At 33.4% G+C, this 16,182-nt stretch overlaps 1 protein-coding gene and 1 long non-coding RNA gene across 4 annotated transcripts; both read left to right on the top strand.

Moving 5' to 3' along the window:
• Positions 1-6,725: 6,725 nt before the first annotated feature.
• LOC147496308 (K(+) efflux antiporter 5-like) lies at positions 6,726-9,871 on the top strand. 2 transcript variants are annotated; one of them, XM_086562445.1, is made up of 12 exons: positions 6,726-7,105; positions 7,209-7,277; positions 7,400-7,517; positions 7,610-7,672; positions 7,777-7,849; positions 7,926-8,030; positions 8,114-8,340; positions 8,566-8,609; positions 9,135-9,202; positions 9,319-9,402; positions 9,501-9,562; positions 9,792-9,871. In XM_086562445.1, the coding sequence occupies exons 4-7, from the start codon at positions 7,670-7,672 to the stop codon at positions 8,251-8,253; spliced, it is 321 nt and encodes a 106-aa protein (XP_086418571.1). In that variant the 5' UTR covers positions 6,726-7,105; positions 7,209-7,277; positions 7,400-7,517; positions 7,610-7,669; the 3' UTR covers positions 8,254-8,340; positions 8,566-8,609; positions 9,135-9,202; positions 9,319-9,402; positions 9,501-9,562; positions 9,792-9,871. The 2 variants fall into 2 exon arrangements, with proteins under 2 accessions (XP_086418571.1, XP_086418570.1); XM_086562444.1 differs by lacking the exon at positions 8,114-8,340.
• A 1,528-nt stretch (positions 9,872-11,399) lies between these two features.
• On the top strand, positions 11,400-14,901 carry LOC147496309 (uncharacterized). Of its 2 annotated transcripts, XR_015196558.1 has the most exons (5): positions 11,400-11,703; positions 12,587-12,761; positions 12,854-12,969; positions 13,224-13,329; positions 14,625-14,901. It is a non-coding gene; the product is annotated as an uncharacterized LOC147496309 (long non-coding RNA). The 2 variants fall into 2 exon arrangements; XR_015196559.1 differs by lacking the exon at positions 13,224-13,329.
• Positions 14,902-16,182: the final 1,281 nt, after the last annotated feature.

Genomic DNA, 16,182 nt, shown 5'->3' on the forward strand with positions numbered 1-16,182 from the left:
AGTTCCTAACAAGCATTTAAAGGTAGATCGGGACTAGTGCCACGTAGGGAAGTATGCAATGAAATGCCTGTGACAAGAAAAAATAACATTAATTTGTGGATGAGGTAACTAAATAACATGTAGGCAATTCAATGAGACCGTTTACCCAGGTTTGGCGGTAGCTGAAAATATCAAGCGGAAGACTTTTTCTTCGTTAGTTGTTAGCAGCCAGTGAGATTCTAGCCACTCTGGATCTATATCCATATATGGCATGTCTTCAGTGTCACGGCTAACTACCAACTACGATGCAACCAAAAGTATACACTAATTGCAGCGTATACGCTAATTGAAGGGTATGATTTTATATTCTAGTTGAAGTTACATTTTTCTCTTTGGGGGTGACTGGAGAAGATAATAAAACACTGCCTTTCTTTAAAGGTGGTGTATGAAAATCTTCTTCATTGTAGGAAGACATATCGGCTATATCTATTGGATCCTCCACAACGTTTCCCCTTCATCGGGTTTTGTTCATTTCAGCTAACATCTTGTTCAATCTATTAAGACTAATAGAAAGCGCATCAACATCTTCCACTACTTCACATATAGCTGGTGCGTGTGTACTCTTAATATCCCTTGCCTCAGCCCGTATAATGCGTAACTCCTTTTTCAGAGAGTTAATAACTTCATATATATTGTAGGACTCATTTGGTGGCACTTTGCATTTTTCTGAATCTGAGATTTTCATATATAAAACAACAGAGAACACAAGGCCATTGTTTATAAGACATGAAAAATAAAGAACTAGTAAAGAAACAGCTTTATGAAAAACAAAGACAATACTACCACTTAAGCCTATGAACTTGCTAGAATATTCCACTTTACCCCATATGCTTTTTTTAGAGCGCAAACCACCTTAAACTTGTAATGAAATTCCATTTTACCTATCCGGCTCATTCCCTTTATTCAACACAGTGATGTCGCAGATGATACATCTCATGTATCATCGTGATACATGTCATGTATCATCGTGATAAATAATATGTATCATCCGTCACATCACTGTGTCGGATGAAGACAAAAAACATGTAGGCGTAAAATAAGACACATCAGCAATCCGGTGCCTAAAATGAGCCGGATAGGTAAAATGAAATTTTATTACAAGTTTAAGGTGGTTTGTGCTTTAAAAAAAGTATATGGGGTAACGTGGAATATTTTAACAAGTTCATAGGCTTAAGTGGTAGTATTGTCAAAAACAAAAAACAACAAACGACCTCTATCACGATACATACAAATAAAGATGCAAGCTACATTGTTTTTTTATTTTCAGGAGTGAATATCGAAATAAATTGGTTAATCTCAAAAAATTAAGATTTTTCCCTGCTTGCCTTTTTTTTTTAGAAAAATCAAGATTTACCATCACTCAATTCCTCTACTGCTCTAATTTCCTCAAAACTAATAACCACCTGAAAATCTACTAAAAACTACTTTCTTCTTCTTCTCAAATCAAACCAAATAGAACATATCATCCGATTAGTACCTCTTCTACTTAAAGCCGCCAATACCAACGATAGTCTGTCAACACCTTTAGAAGTAGTTAAAAACCAAAAATATATATTTACAGTTTCCTACATATTATGTATTATGCAAAACACTAATAGAGGAAACATCTCAAACATTATAGAAGAAGAGACTGCTCTACAACAATTGACAACTCAGCAGAGTTAGTTGTAACAATATAACGGAATCCTATAACAACCTAACCGTTTGTAATAGAAGTTAGTTAGTGTAACTAACTCGCCTAACCTCATGTATAAATACTACACTATTTCTCTGTGTTTGTTAGTGAATAAAATTATATTTTTCACTTTTATAGTTTTTAGTTCAATCCTCTTTAAACACTCCAACACCAAAGTAGACTAGACGACCTCTATCATGATAAATAAAAACACAAACTTTATGCAATAACCTTAACTACTGTCACTAAAACAAATATGACATTTCTATGCTTGGGCGAATGATATATGCTTGTTACTACTACTTAGAGTTTTGAACTCTCTAAATTGATGCAAAAGCACTCAAGGTTCCTTACTCACGATCTTCGTTTTATAGAGTTTGAATAAGGATTCGAACTAACCTAAAGTTTAGAACAACTACAAATTGGATGTTACAATTAAGGGAACTAAGGAGTAAGGTTATAATATTTAAGCTAGGATTTCCTTCCTACACAGACATTAAGAAAGACATTAAAGTTGAAAACATGCACTTAATACCAAAATAGAGATTTGAAAGAAAATGTGGAGAGTTAATCCTCCTCATGTGAACTATCATTAGTTGTTGATTTGAAAAATGTTATTTGATCCTTCCTAGACTCATAGACAAGCCCTTAATGGAAGAAAAGATTTGATCCCTAGCATGTATGGCTCACTTAAGAGCTCACACATGCTAGCAAGTGGAACTAAACAATGACTTATCTCTAAGCTCATTGTTTTGATTCCTAACTAGACACTACACCAACTATCATTTTGGGATAAGGTGTAGAGCTAGTTGTTCTTCCTAACAACCTATCAAACCAACAAAAATTGATTTACCCTCACATGAGTTAGATTAACTCCCCAAAGGGGAAGTTAGCTCATGATCCTTGGGACAAGGATTTATAAACAAAAAAAAACACAAAAGAAAGAGAGAGAGAGAGAGAGAAGAAGAAGAAGCTAAACAATCAAACTCACTTCTATTTAATTTTCTAGAAGAAACAAGTGTTCCTCCATTAAAACTATTATAAGCTTTCTAATAAAAACTAAAAACTAACTTAACATTTCTTTCACTAAGGAACTAAAATAATGTCATGTGAGGAAAATAAGTCAAGGGAGTAAATGGAGTGTCCCCCACCCTTGTCTAATTTCTTCTCCATTTGAGAGAAATCTCATTTCCTCCCACGTGAATTATCAAACCACATTAATGAATTTTTATCCACCACATTAAAACAAAGTGACACCTTGCCTTTTTTTTCACTATTAACACCTAATCTAATTTATTACATGTAAGGTGTCAACTTTGCACCAATAATTTGTTATCTTTGTCTTGACATGCTCCATGATTGATGACTCATCCAATCTTGTGGCCCCGCATAGTGGGTCCATGTGCAGTCCAGTGGCGGTCCGGTATTTTGGGCAGTGTTACAATTTCCCGCCTATGCGTAGAGTTCATCGCCCTGATTGTCTGAGCATCTCTCGTGTCGCATTCGGAGTCCTGGTTCGAGAGGTAGGAGCTTTGGAAGTTTGATGCTTCTGTGTGGATTTGGGAGAATTCAGATATATCTGCTTCTTCGTGCTTTATTTCAGGTTTAACCAATATTTCCATGTTTACTGCAAATACCTGCAAAAGTATGAAAACATATTTATTTCATGATTATTAAACACATAATTAACCAAATTTATATGTCTCAATGGGGTTTCATAATACACTTTTGGGTGCTTATCAGCGAATATGAACAAAGCCATACCAGTGTGCACCATATATTAATCTGCTACAGACCAAAACACATTTATCCTTATACAAAACACTCCTAAGCCCAAATTATACAATTTTCAACTATATTGAGACTGAAAAATACAAACTTTATAAAAAGTAGCACCTTTGAAGATATGCTTATGTTTTGTAAATTAGCTAACATCAAACTTAACTATATGAGTTACCAAAAAAAAACTATATGAACAAGAACAGAGTTAAAGAACCTACTCATCCTCTTCACCATTGCCAACTTATTTTCCGAAATGAAATGCAAAACCTCACAATATGGATTTGTCAGAGACTAAAAGTTGTTACTTTGTGCAAATTTCGAGATGGGTTGCAATCCATGCTTTGTACGAACGATTACACTTGCATATAAACGCGCGAAGAGATATTTGTGGTTTTTTTAAGAGTCGGGATCCCCTAAAACCGGCCACTTTGATAACTGTTTTAACTCCCCACCTATCCACTTTCACAGCCGTGCCTTTGCATTTGATTTCTCACCTGTCCCCTAATAGTAGATTTTCGACGCCCATGGTAGATTTAGCATTTTAGATAATGTTTATAGATTTTGGAATGTTTAATTTCTATTTGATTCCTTTTATTAATTTCAATTTGTACTCTTTGAGAAAATGATTTTACATAAATAAATACATACTTTATTCTTTAAAAAAAAATGATTCTTTAAACTAGAAAGTAGACCCGTGCATACGCACCGGCTCTTTTAAAAACTTGTCCAACAATTATAACTATACATATAGAAATTTTTTAACAAATCATGATTCATGTGTTTTAACAACACTTTTTTAACATCACTTCTTGAAGAATGATGTTATATTGAAAATATGACATGATGAACAAGCCCAGATGAGAAGATAGCAACTGGTTCATTTTTTAGTGGTCTCCGCATACAATATTTCTTTATCTTAAAACTCTACTGCAAGCAATTTTAACTATCATTGACTTTTCTTTGATTGTACGAATTTGTAGTCAAGTAAACAATGTGTGTCTTATTTCAGGGAGAAATATATTGTTAGTTATCGGTTTTAGTACGCGATTTTGCGGAATTTGTGGAGAGAATTTCTGAGAAAGGATAAGCTTAAGTGGTTGATGTCTCTACAGAATTTGGCATTGATGATCCTCAAGGACTTAGGTATACACAGTTTTTATATCTTGTTGACCTCAACTTATTAATACGTTTGAAAGTGATTGGGGTTAGTAATTAAACATTGTCATGATTATAGGGTTCAATAGCGTCGTTGGTACTTTAGTAGTTAGTAACTTATAATTTTTAAGTTGTAAAAAAAACATGTTCTACTTATTTGTATATAGTTGCTTAGGCTACTCTTGAGTTTTCTAGTAGCTAGTCAATGTTCGTTTATGATAGTAGCTAGTCAATGTGTCAATGTTCGTTTGTGATAGTAGCTAGTCAATGTTCGTTTGTGATAAAATGGATGATCTATAAGCTCAAAATGGTAATAGCACTTAAATATTTGAGAGGTTGATGGTTCGAATCCATCTGGATCCAATTATATTTTTGTTTTTCAATTTAAATTTGTGTTTTTTTTAATCAATCACCCATTTTTAAGTGATGTAAATTGGCTTTTCTAACGTCACTTTTCAAAAGTGTTGTCAAACTACTAAATATTACATTAGCTAAAAAGTGATTTCTATTCTTATAACATTATTTTAGTGCATCACTTTGAGAAGTGGTGTTGTATCTTTACCCTTATGACATCTTTTAAAAAGTGATTTAAAATGTTACGGCATTACTTCCAGACATCAATTTAAAAGTGGTGTTAAAAACACCAACTTTTAACGTCACCACTACTAACATCACTTTTGAAAGTGATGTGATATAGTTTTAACATCACTTTTTAAGTGTTGTCATATCATTAAATTGTTGTAGTGGACCTTTCTATGCTTGGGCGAATTTGAACAAAGCTATACCAGTGTGCACCATATATTAATCTGCTGCAGACCAAAACACATTCATCCTTATACAAAACACTTCTAAACCCAAACTATACAATTTTCAACTATATTGAGACTGGAAAATACAAACTTTATAAAAAGTAGCACCTTTGAAGATATGCTTATATATGTTTTGTAAAATGAGCTAACATCAAACTTAACTATATGAATTACCATAAAAAAAAAAAAAAAAACAAGAACAAAGTTAAAGAACCTACTCATCCTCTTCACCATATTTGCCAACTTATTTTCTGAAATGAAATGCAAAACCTCATAATATGGATTTGTCAGAGACTAACAGTTGTTACTTTGCACAAATTTCGAGATGGTTTGCAGTCCATGCTTTGTACGAACGATTACACTTGCATATAAACGCGCAAAGAAATATTTGTGGTTTTTTTAAGAGTCGGGATCCCCTAAAACCAGCCACTTGATAACTATTTTAGCTCCCCACCTATACACTTTCACAACCATGCCTTTGCATTTGATTTCCCACCTATCTCCTAATAGTAGATTTTCGACGCCCATGGTAGATTTAGGCATTTAGCATTTTGGATAATGTTTATATATTTTGGAATGTTTAATTCCTATTTTATTCTCTTTATTAATTTCAAATTGTACTCTTCAAGAAAAATATTTTACATAAATAAATGCATACCCTATTTTTAAAAAAAATATTTATTCTTTAAACTATAAAGTAGACCCGTGCATACGCATTTGCTATTTTAAAAACTTGTTCAACAATTATAACTATACATATATACTTTTTTTAACAAATCATGATTTATGTTTTCATCGCTATCCTGTTTTAATTTTCTAACAAATTGTTTTAATCAAATCTTAAAAACCCGTTTTAATTTCTCAACAATTGATTTTAATTAAGTGTTAAAAACCCGTTTTTTAATTGGGGGAAGGATCTCGTTTTAATTTAGAAGTGTTATTCCCATTTTAATTAGAAATGCTAGATAAGTGCTATATATATATATATACTGACTGATATTCAGTAATTATCTAGAAATTAGCTACTTAAGTTAACTTAAAATAAGTACGTACGTAAAACTTCACCTTACGAAATGAATTCAAACCTAATTTTTTTGTGGTTATGAAGCACTCACTATAATGATTATCTTCCCAAAATTTCAGCTCATTTGGAAATCTCTAACATAGATAATAATTGTTGTCATATTTAAAAAGAAATCTAATTATTGCTTAGCACTTTAATTGGGAGTAATTGGTCATTTCATGTGGCTGGTGAATAAAAAAAACCAAAACCACGCATCATTTCAATTGTACGCTACCATAAATGCATTTAATTAGCCATTTAATAAAGTAATTTATTAGACGTTAAAAAAAACGAAAAGTCCTTAAACCTTCTCTCTCACCAATGAAGAGTTGCTCTCATTTTTTCAATATTCCATGTGACTAGATAAGAAGAAGAAATAAAAGAAGAAAGAATCATCGTATATTCGTATCCATCACTCCTGCTTATTTTTTCCCCCAAATCTCTCAGTCAATCAAATTTCAAAATCAATTTCTATTTTATTAGATCTTATGGTTTTTACCTTCTATTGCAGGTACGGGATTATCGAAAGGCTTTATCTGACTCAGAGATATCTATTCTTGATTATCTTTCGTGAAATCCAAGGTTTGTGGTTTTGTCAATATATGTTCTTGAGGTATTTGAACAAACATCTTCAAGAAACTGATCTTTTTTTTTGCCCCTTTCTTTGTTGTTGTTGTTGTATTAGGATAGTTTAAAAAGATGAATACTTCGAAAGAAAACAATTCAGGACTAATGGGACCCAAGAATCTGCAAGGTAATATTTTTGATCTTCTACTTGATGATGTAGGTGTGTTTTGGACTGAGCTGTAAAACTAAAACTAAAACCACGGTTCTGATTTGATTTTTTTTTGTTTGGTTTGTGGTTGATTAATAAAGGTGGTGCAAGAGTGGTAACAGCTAAAGTTGGACGTAACCGATGAGCTTTGAGTACGATTAATCTGAATGTAATTGGAAATCAGCCTTGTGCTGTTGTGAACAAAAGAGGATTACAAGAGTAAGTTCTAAAAACACTTGATAAGTTCTCTTTTTTAACCTAATTGTAATACTTGATCTTTTGCCTTATATGTATACTGTTTGATTTCGAAGGAAAAGCAATGGAGTTAATGATAGAAATCTAACTAATGTTCTGGTTCATCGACCAATTACATGGTTAGGAGTGAACAATGTATTAAGTTTTGTATTTCTTTCTAAACTGGAATGAATTAAATGTGCTTTTATCGATAGTTAATGATCAATTTTTGCTGTTTTATAAGGCGGTTTGCGGCGCAATTGGCAAACAAGAAGGAAGTCAAGCAACATTCTCCTCTCAAGATATTTACTTCAGAGGTACATGTTTGTTGTATCCTTCTTTTTCGTTTTATGTTACAGCACTGGCTAGATTCTTTTTCGTTTTTCGTTTCAGTTCTTTCTCGTGATGCTTCGCCACCTGCTACTGGAGAAGGCGGTATTGCTAAGATGTTTGACCGCGTGCTTGAAAAAGAGTTCTCTGAAAATGATCAACCTGATGGTTAGGTTTTTTCTATATACATTTTTTAGCGTTTGTTTATAATTTTTTATTTTTAACTTTAATTTCGTCTTTATTTGTGATAGTTTTGTGGAGAGAGAGAGAGAGAGGTTTATTTAGCTTCTTAGCTGTTGAGGTTTTGGTCGAAATGAGCGCAATTTTCAGTGGTGAAAATATACACGGAGATACATGTCCTCTAGATTCTGTCATAAAAGAAGCGTTGTAGAAAGTTTAAGATGCGGATATAGATAGAGTTGGTGTGTAAGATGCTGATCATAGTGAATACAAATTTGTTATTGTGCTCCACCCCAGGGTAAATTTTGTTGTTTTAGTTGGCAATGGAAACAGGGGAATATAAAAATATCTGATGATACTCGATTGATTTGTCCTCAATAAAATTCTTCACCTTGCTATGTGTGCATCACAACCAAATTGTTGACCATATTCTGTTGGCTTTATTTATTTATGGTTTTTATGGCTTTAAATTATCTGCCATTTTCTATTGGAACTTAGATGATACTGTTGTCCACCTTTTCAGGACCTGATGCAAGCAGCTTTAATAGCACTGTGGCAGATCAACAAGTATGTTTATACCTCCTGAAATGTTTCACAACAATATCATTTTTAAGATTTAAGGACTAAGAACCTTTGATTTCATCGAAATATGTGATACTGAGTATGTTGTGAATTGTACTTCCAGAAAATCATTAATCCATAATTCCATATGGTGATAGATAGTGTGCATTTTAAGGCTTGCCTAGGCTCTAGGCTCACCTGTTTTGCTTTGGAACAGGGGCCACCTTGTTCCGCCTAAGCTCGCGTCTATTCCATAGACTTACCAACTGGCCTTATCAGCGCCCACGCGTTTTACTGCATCATTGATTTCGTTAATGTTGCATGTGTCGAAAGTTTGGTATCTTTTGTTATCTAATCCAACATTGTTCTCTAGAGTTTCACATTTCAGTAAAAAAGAAAAGAAAATATTACTGTTCTTAAATATATTTCGTTAGATCGTTTATCTTCCCTTAGTTTCTAGGTATATCAGTAGTGTTCTTTTTGGTTAAATCATATTAATTATGATTTTTTTTTGGATCCGTTGTATCACAGGCCGTGTTGGAGACAGTTGCCAAGGTTACTCATGAGAAACCAAAAAAGAACGATACTCTAGAGAAAAAGTATGAGAACCCTTGGAACTCGATTTGTGGTTAAGAAATATATTGATTGTATGAAGTTATAAAAACTAGAAACTGTTCTTTCTTGATGACATCCACAAGAATGTGTTTTTTGCAAGTGGCACTAGACCATTTCAATTCCAGGATGTGTTTTCACTGAAAATGAAGATTCTGATGACACGACAACCTTGATAGATAAGAAGGTGTGTAGAACTTGGTAGAAATTTTGTTTCTCTCTAACACTCCGAACATCACCTTATTACACATTTTGATTTGTTTTTATGTGTTTACTTCATTATAGGACAATGTATTTGTGATGTCCAACAAGAAATCAAAGTATCCAGTGCTCCAAGTAGATTTAAGGTATGTCCATTTTCAATGTCTTCTGATAATTTATTTTTTTTGTTACTCAGAAAGTATTAAAGTCATATTATCTCTCTCTCTTTCTGTTCACACGTGCGTGTGTGTGTTCTTGCGCGCGCTCGCGCGCGCGTACCTGTATCATTTATTCATTTTTATGCCCATGTCTTAGTAATGCTGCGAATGAAGTTAGGGTTCGGTTCTGAATCGTACTTAAACTCTGTCACTGTAGGCTGATTTCAGACTTGGTCGTTGTAATTGTTTCTGCCACAATTGATGGAATCGCCTTTTCCTTTGTGGGACAACCGGTTAGTACCCTTGTAGCCTTAAGCGACGGCTTAGTGTTTGGTCTTTCATCTGCACCTGGATTTTGTTACAATCTATATTTACATTGTTGTATTTATTGTGGATTTGTCTGCTAGGTTATTGTTGGTTACCTACTTGCCGGGTTCTATGATTGGACCGGGAGGTTTCGATTACATCGCTGAAATGGTACGTATGCCGCAGATATTGTCTCATAGATTTTGTAATTGAGTATGTTCACATTACATGTTTTGTAAGATCATGGTTGCCGATGTCCTTATTTTGGTTGGTGACAATGATACTCACAAGTGCATACATATACTTGTGTGTTTATCTATTCTTCTATTGATCAATAAACCAGTATTTAAAAGTGAACAAAGTGAAAAGGAACATAAAGAACGGGTAACAAGGCAAGAAGTTTACAGCTTCAGCCACCCCTTTCCTCTCAGTCTCGAGCCCAATATCATTCCCTACCTAATAATTTTAGAGGGTAGAAGTGTATATCAGGAAGTTATATGAAACTTTGAAGTTGATATTATATCCTTTGAGTGTATCATGAAGCTTTCTTCTTGGTGGGAATTCCTTCACTGTGAGGAGGGACTTTGATAATTAATTTGGCTCCTTGAATCACATGTCTGGGATTTGAGGATCCCGACAAATGACAATATGCTTATTTCCTCTCATCCGTGTTGAGAGACTGCTTTCATAACATTGTGACTGTCTATACATTTTGCTTAAAGTGTTTTCACATTTTAAGTGATGTGTTTATAGCAGGCCTGCATGTTTGTGAGTTAAGACTATGTGAATTTTGGTGATTGTAGAGCTGTGTTGCATGGGTACGCCAATATTTCCTCTGTGTCCCGTGTCATGTCGTGTGGACACCGACACCGACACGATACAGATTCGTGATCTGAGTAGAAGAAAAAAAAAACTTTTTCGGAGAGGTAAAGAGGAGAAAGAGAGAGGAGAGGTAGAAATATTGATTGGAGAGGTAGATCACCCTACTTACCGTATGATAAATCCATAAGGTACGCAAGTTATTCTCTTTTCTGGTTAACTTTAATTGTGTTCTAAATAATCATATAATTTATCTTTTGATTTTTCCTTTTTTACGGTCTACACTTCGAATGTTCATTTCAAGGATTGTTCCAACTTGGGTAACTTTCTTTAATTATAACTATACATTTTGTTTCTTCCGTTTCTTGCAGTATCTATTTTTAAGCATCAAATTAAGGAAAGAGAACTGGATCTCTTAGCACTAATAAACCCTTTGGATGTGACCTTGCAACAAAGAAATGATTCTAATGCTCTCACTGTGGAGGCATCTGATACTGTTGCGATAACTCAAAATTCTACACAATTTGAGGTGTTGGATGCGATACCTGCTGCAGATGGAAGAAATAACTCGAGTAAACAAGTTGAATTCAAAATACATAATGTAAAGGGAGCATTGGTGGAGGAGTTTGGTGGAACTTCTGAAGACGAGACTGCTACAGTTTCCAGAAGAGAGCTTGATGATTTGTTCGGTCGTAACGTAATGCAAACGCACTTTGTGAACAACAAGGTTCTTCTATCAATTTGGAGAGTGTGCATAGAGCTTATGTAGACAATTATGAGAGTAAGCGTGCAACTTCAATTGAAATGAGGAAATCACTCAAGTGTCTTGAGTCGAAGAATATCAGAGTGAGGTCATGGGTAGCTGGACATTACCAGATGAGCCAACAAGTTTGTGTATTACAACTGGGAGTAAGCAAATGAATGATTTAGTGGGGAGCTTCAATAACTCTCGCGAAGGTGATCAAAGGGAGAGCAGTTTGTATGTGATAGGACTTGCAAAGGAGGTATGTACTTTTCTCTCAGACTAATCATCAGTTTATATTAATTGTACATTTTATTTCAAAAATGGAAAAAAGAATTATATTAGGTTAAAGCGAAACAAGATTTGAAAAAGAAAACATATAAAGTGTTTTCAGAAACCACGCTTACATTTAAATGTGAGTATTCGCCATTTAATTGACTTAGGTTAGTTTGTTCTTGATAAATTTGTGTGTTTCTTTTTGTTAGATCTATCATAAGTTAACAATATATGTATGCATATGTTATTTTCCAAGTCATAAAACTTTGGATTGGACTTCCTAAGTAACATATAGTGTTCACATATTTTGTTGCTTACGTGAATAATGATCAACCTTTGCTCATTATGTGAATAATGATCAGGGAACAAAAACTTAGCCAGACAAGGTTGTTCTCGCTTTGTCTTTGTCTGGTATGTTTGGATACATGAGACCGGGACTTCAATAGCTTAAAAGTGGCAATATTGCTTAATAACAAATTTGAACCCCTTTTGAATTCTGAAACCTAGGGAAAGTGATCATTGTTCTATATATACAATGATCAGCTAATTTTTTGTTCTCTAACCAAACTTTGTTCCCTGACAGTTTTTTGTTTCTTCCTATATTTATGTATTAGCTTTTGTATCAATGCCTCAGTGATAATGAGTGAGACCCGATGGAGACAATCCTGAATATATATTTTTTGGACTACTTATGTTCTTGTAGCTAAATAAGTGTACATTGCATACGAGTTCATTGTCCCATCTCCTTTCTTTCAAGTTGTTGTTTATGTTGAATTTAATTCATCAATCTATGATACTGAATTTCATTGTGACTTTACAAGGGTTGTTTATAATGATTTAGCAACTTTATGAGTTTTGATCTTATGCAGCTAATGGTTAATGCATGGAACTCTACAAAATTCACATTTGCCATTCAGGCCAAGTGGGCTACGATACATATGGTGATTGCGTACACTTTTGCCACTCATTGCAAGCGAGCATTATCCTGCTTTGATACCTCTATTTTCACCAGGGGGCATAAGTAGTCTCCTTTGCTGCATGCATGTAATATATACACTCTTCTTTTTTAGGTTTTTTTTTTCCTTCCGTTTTGTATTGTACATACATTCAGTTGTCTAATTTGGATCTTAATGCAGGTCTTTACGGAATGTCAGGCACACAATGACTCTGGAAACTCCTTTAAACTTTCTCTGATTGGCTACAAATGTATTGGAGCTTATGTGCTCGAGAAATAGAACAGAACCAAAATCAGGTAATTGTTTTTGGATTTTAATCATCTTCTTGACCCTTTATATATTTTTGCCTACTCTATCTACATGACAGTGTGGTATTTTAATGTGTATGTTATTCTAAATTGGAGATTTGTTTCAAGTTCATTGTGAGCACCAACTTTAGCTTTTGTAATTGTTAATTTTAAAAAATGATAAAGTGTATCAATGCATATAATTATAAATAAGTTGTCACTTGGAGTAACCAATGGTTGCTCCGCTTATCTCCCTGATGTAGGTGCTATGATCAAGAGGTTATGAAGTTGCCATGGTAGATGGAAATGCATACAAAATCAATAGGACGGAGAGAAGAAAATAGAGTAAAAAAATTACTTTTTAAATTTGTAGGTCTTACTTCTTTTTTCCCTGTCTATAATTTTTTTTATTTGCATAGTTGCCTTTGATAGATTAACTTTTTATTTTGTTGGCATATAATTGCTTTGGACATCCAAGCTTTATTTAGCGAGACTTTTTTTAGTTTCAATGATTATAAAAAAGGAACATTCGTATACGAGCCCTTAGTGCAAAAACTACAAACTGATTTTGCTATAGATTTATATAATAACAAGCAGTTGGTTTTGCAAAAGCTTTAGGATTGTGTCGCGTTGTTACTGTAGCACTTTTATGGGTTCTACTTGATTAGGTTTCAGATTCATGACGCCACACCTAAGGTTTATGCTTCTTCAATTTTCAGATTCACTCATTCATATCAACAAGTAATATTTTTAATTTATTTTATTCTTTGTAACAAATTTTGTTTGTTCATGATACCCTATTTCTTCCATTGTTTCATTTCCAATCTACTAAGATTTTATTACTTTTAAATATTGTTGGTTGCAATTCTTTATTTGAAGGTTTTTCTTCAGCACCGTTCTTTATATCACTCTTTAAGACTACATTTTTTGTGGGGTGTGGAACAATGAGATAGAGGTATTAATGAGTGCGGGCATACTTAAATCTTAGCAGTCCAAATGTCGATGAACTAAACCAATTGCTTCCAGTTGGCCACTGTATTGAATTGGCCTTGAGCTGTTTGCTGTTCAAGTTACCACATTTGATTATATGGTGTAATTGCTAATGCAGCAAGTCTGAATTCTGTAATCAACACATGAGCAGCCAAATGTCATGTGTACGATAAAACCATTGTGTCTCCTATGTTGAATTTGATCAGTCACTTTTCCCTCCTAGGGAAATGCTCTCTATGGGTACCTCACACTGGAAGCGCAATCAAGAAGTTGTCAGTATGAGCTTTGTTTTTGACGCGTTGGCTTAGTTGCTTTTAAAATCGAATCTGCCAGTGAGTTACACATAATAATCCCAACGTGTGTGTATGGAGGCAGTGATGGAACTCCTACTATGATGTATAACTAACCTAGCTAAGTCACGACCTGGAACAACAATAAAATTAGTTATAATAGGATAAGTTCACCATTGTCTCAGCATTCGATCTTTTGGGTTTTCTAATACTTTGAGCTATGGAATGGAATAGGAATTACTATGACTTGATTTGTAATGATGTGATTGGATATATATATAGAGTTGATAATCACCCTAACATGCACACTTTTGTAGCTGTCAGTAAATATTCATGGTTTATCTTACTTTGTAAACCAACTAATTCATAGTAATTATGTTGTAGGTTTGGGACAGCTACAAAGACATGGTCACAATGTTGGAGATTACACTGCTTTTGTATTGAATGTTTCATTGTAAAATGTGTGTTGAGACTTGAGATTCTGCTCTCAAATATATCTTTTATATAAATTGTAAAATTGTATACATCTAGGTAACTAAAGAGTCGTTACAAGTTTACTTATTTTCATAATTTCTAGGGATACAACTCTGAATGTAAATAAATGTCATTAAATCGTTAATTGTTGTCACAACATAGCAATTGTGTATTAACTTTTGGTACCGATTAACTTTTGTTTAGTTTGTTTAATGATTTAAATATGTTGTCAACATCTTTCACACTGCCAATCAAAGATGAAATCTTTTGCACTTCATGCTTTAGGGTCAATTCGCTTTTGCGGGTCTTCCGTTTTTTACTTTTTATTTTTAATAATCTGACAGTCGGCAAGTCTTCCGGTGATAATGTGGTACGAACATTTTGGCAATGGATGGGTCTTTGTCACGTGCAAGGCACGTGCACTTATGCTAGTTTAAATAATCAATAAGTGAGAGCTAATGGAATAAATTGTGCTATCAAGAATGGAAGGAAATTTATAAAGGATAATTGTAACTACCACCATATTTTCTTACTATTTTCACCTCATGAAATATCTCCATTTCCATTAGTTATTTATTTCCTTCATTTTATTATATCAAATCATTCCTTAATACCTTATATTTTTGCCTCCATATATATATTCCCCCATATCCTTTATAATTCTAGAACTATCGTTTAAGATTTAGTGAAGATTAACAAGAAGTATAAAAATGAAATACAAAAATTGTTGGTGAGTTAGTAACTTTCTACCAAAAGTTTCGATAAATTTATCTTTGAAAATTAATTGCTTTTGTTAGTCATTATTTCCTTACAAGTTACTGTTATTTTTAGTTAGATAAGAAATTAGAAATTCTCAATAATTGTTGGTGAGTTAATATTAATTACCAATTTAGATATTGGTTTATGAAATCTCTTCTCCCTCATTTATTCACTTCAAGATGTGGATCGATACATCACTGCCTGATTTAATTTTGATATGGTCAATGAGGTTTATTAATATTACAAAGTACTTATTAACGTTTCAGAAATATGATATAAAAAAACCCGCATAGTTTGAGAAATGTTGGCGTAAGATATTGGACATTTAGGGATCCGACATATCGATATTGCTAACACCCTATGCAGTTTAAGCGTTAAGCGGTAACTAATCGGTTAAGTAGTGCATAGCGACTAGGCCTACTAATCGGAATATATCGAGAATTAATTGGAAACTAATTGGGTGATAATTCTGAATAAGATATATATATATATATATATATATATATATATATATATATATATATATATATATATATATATATATTTTCGTTTACAACACTTTTTATACAACGTTTTATACAATACCCCCCACCGGACCCTTCAAGATGTTTTAAGGGCTAATATTTTGTAGATAAGATGTTCTCACCATGGATATGATCTCAACAAAAAATTGGGTCCTTTGAACATTTCTAAGTTTGCCAAAAAAAAG

Source organism: Coptis chinensis, chromosome 5, assembly GCF_015680905.1.
Source record: "Coptis chinensis isolate HL-2020 chromosome 5, ASM1568090v1, whole genome shotgun sequence".
In the NCBI taxonomy this organism is placed as follows: domain Eukaryota; kingdom Viridiplantae; phylum Streptophyta; class Magnoliopsida; order Ranunculales; family Ranunculaceae; genus Coptis; species Coptis chinensis.

Bases quoted from the DNA above. Each gene is read 5' to 3' on its own strand.
- LOC147496308 (XM_086562444.1), top strand. The intron at 7,850-7,925 runs GTACATGTTTGT...TTTTCGTTTCAG, and splicing joins TCAAGATATTTACTTCAGAG to TTCTTTCTCGTGATGCTTCG. The intron at 8,610-9,134 runs GTATGTTTATAC...GTTGTATCACAG, and splicing joins GCACTGTGGCAGATCAACAA to GCCGTGTTGGAGACAGTTGC.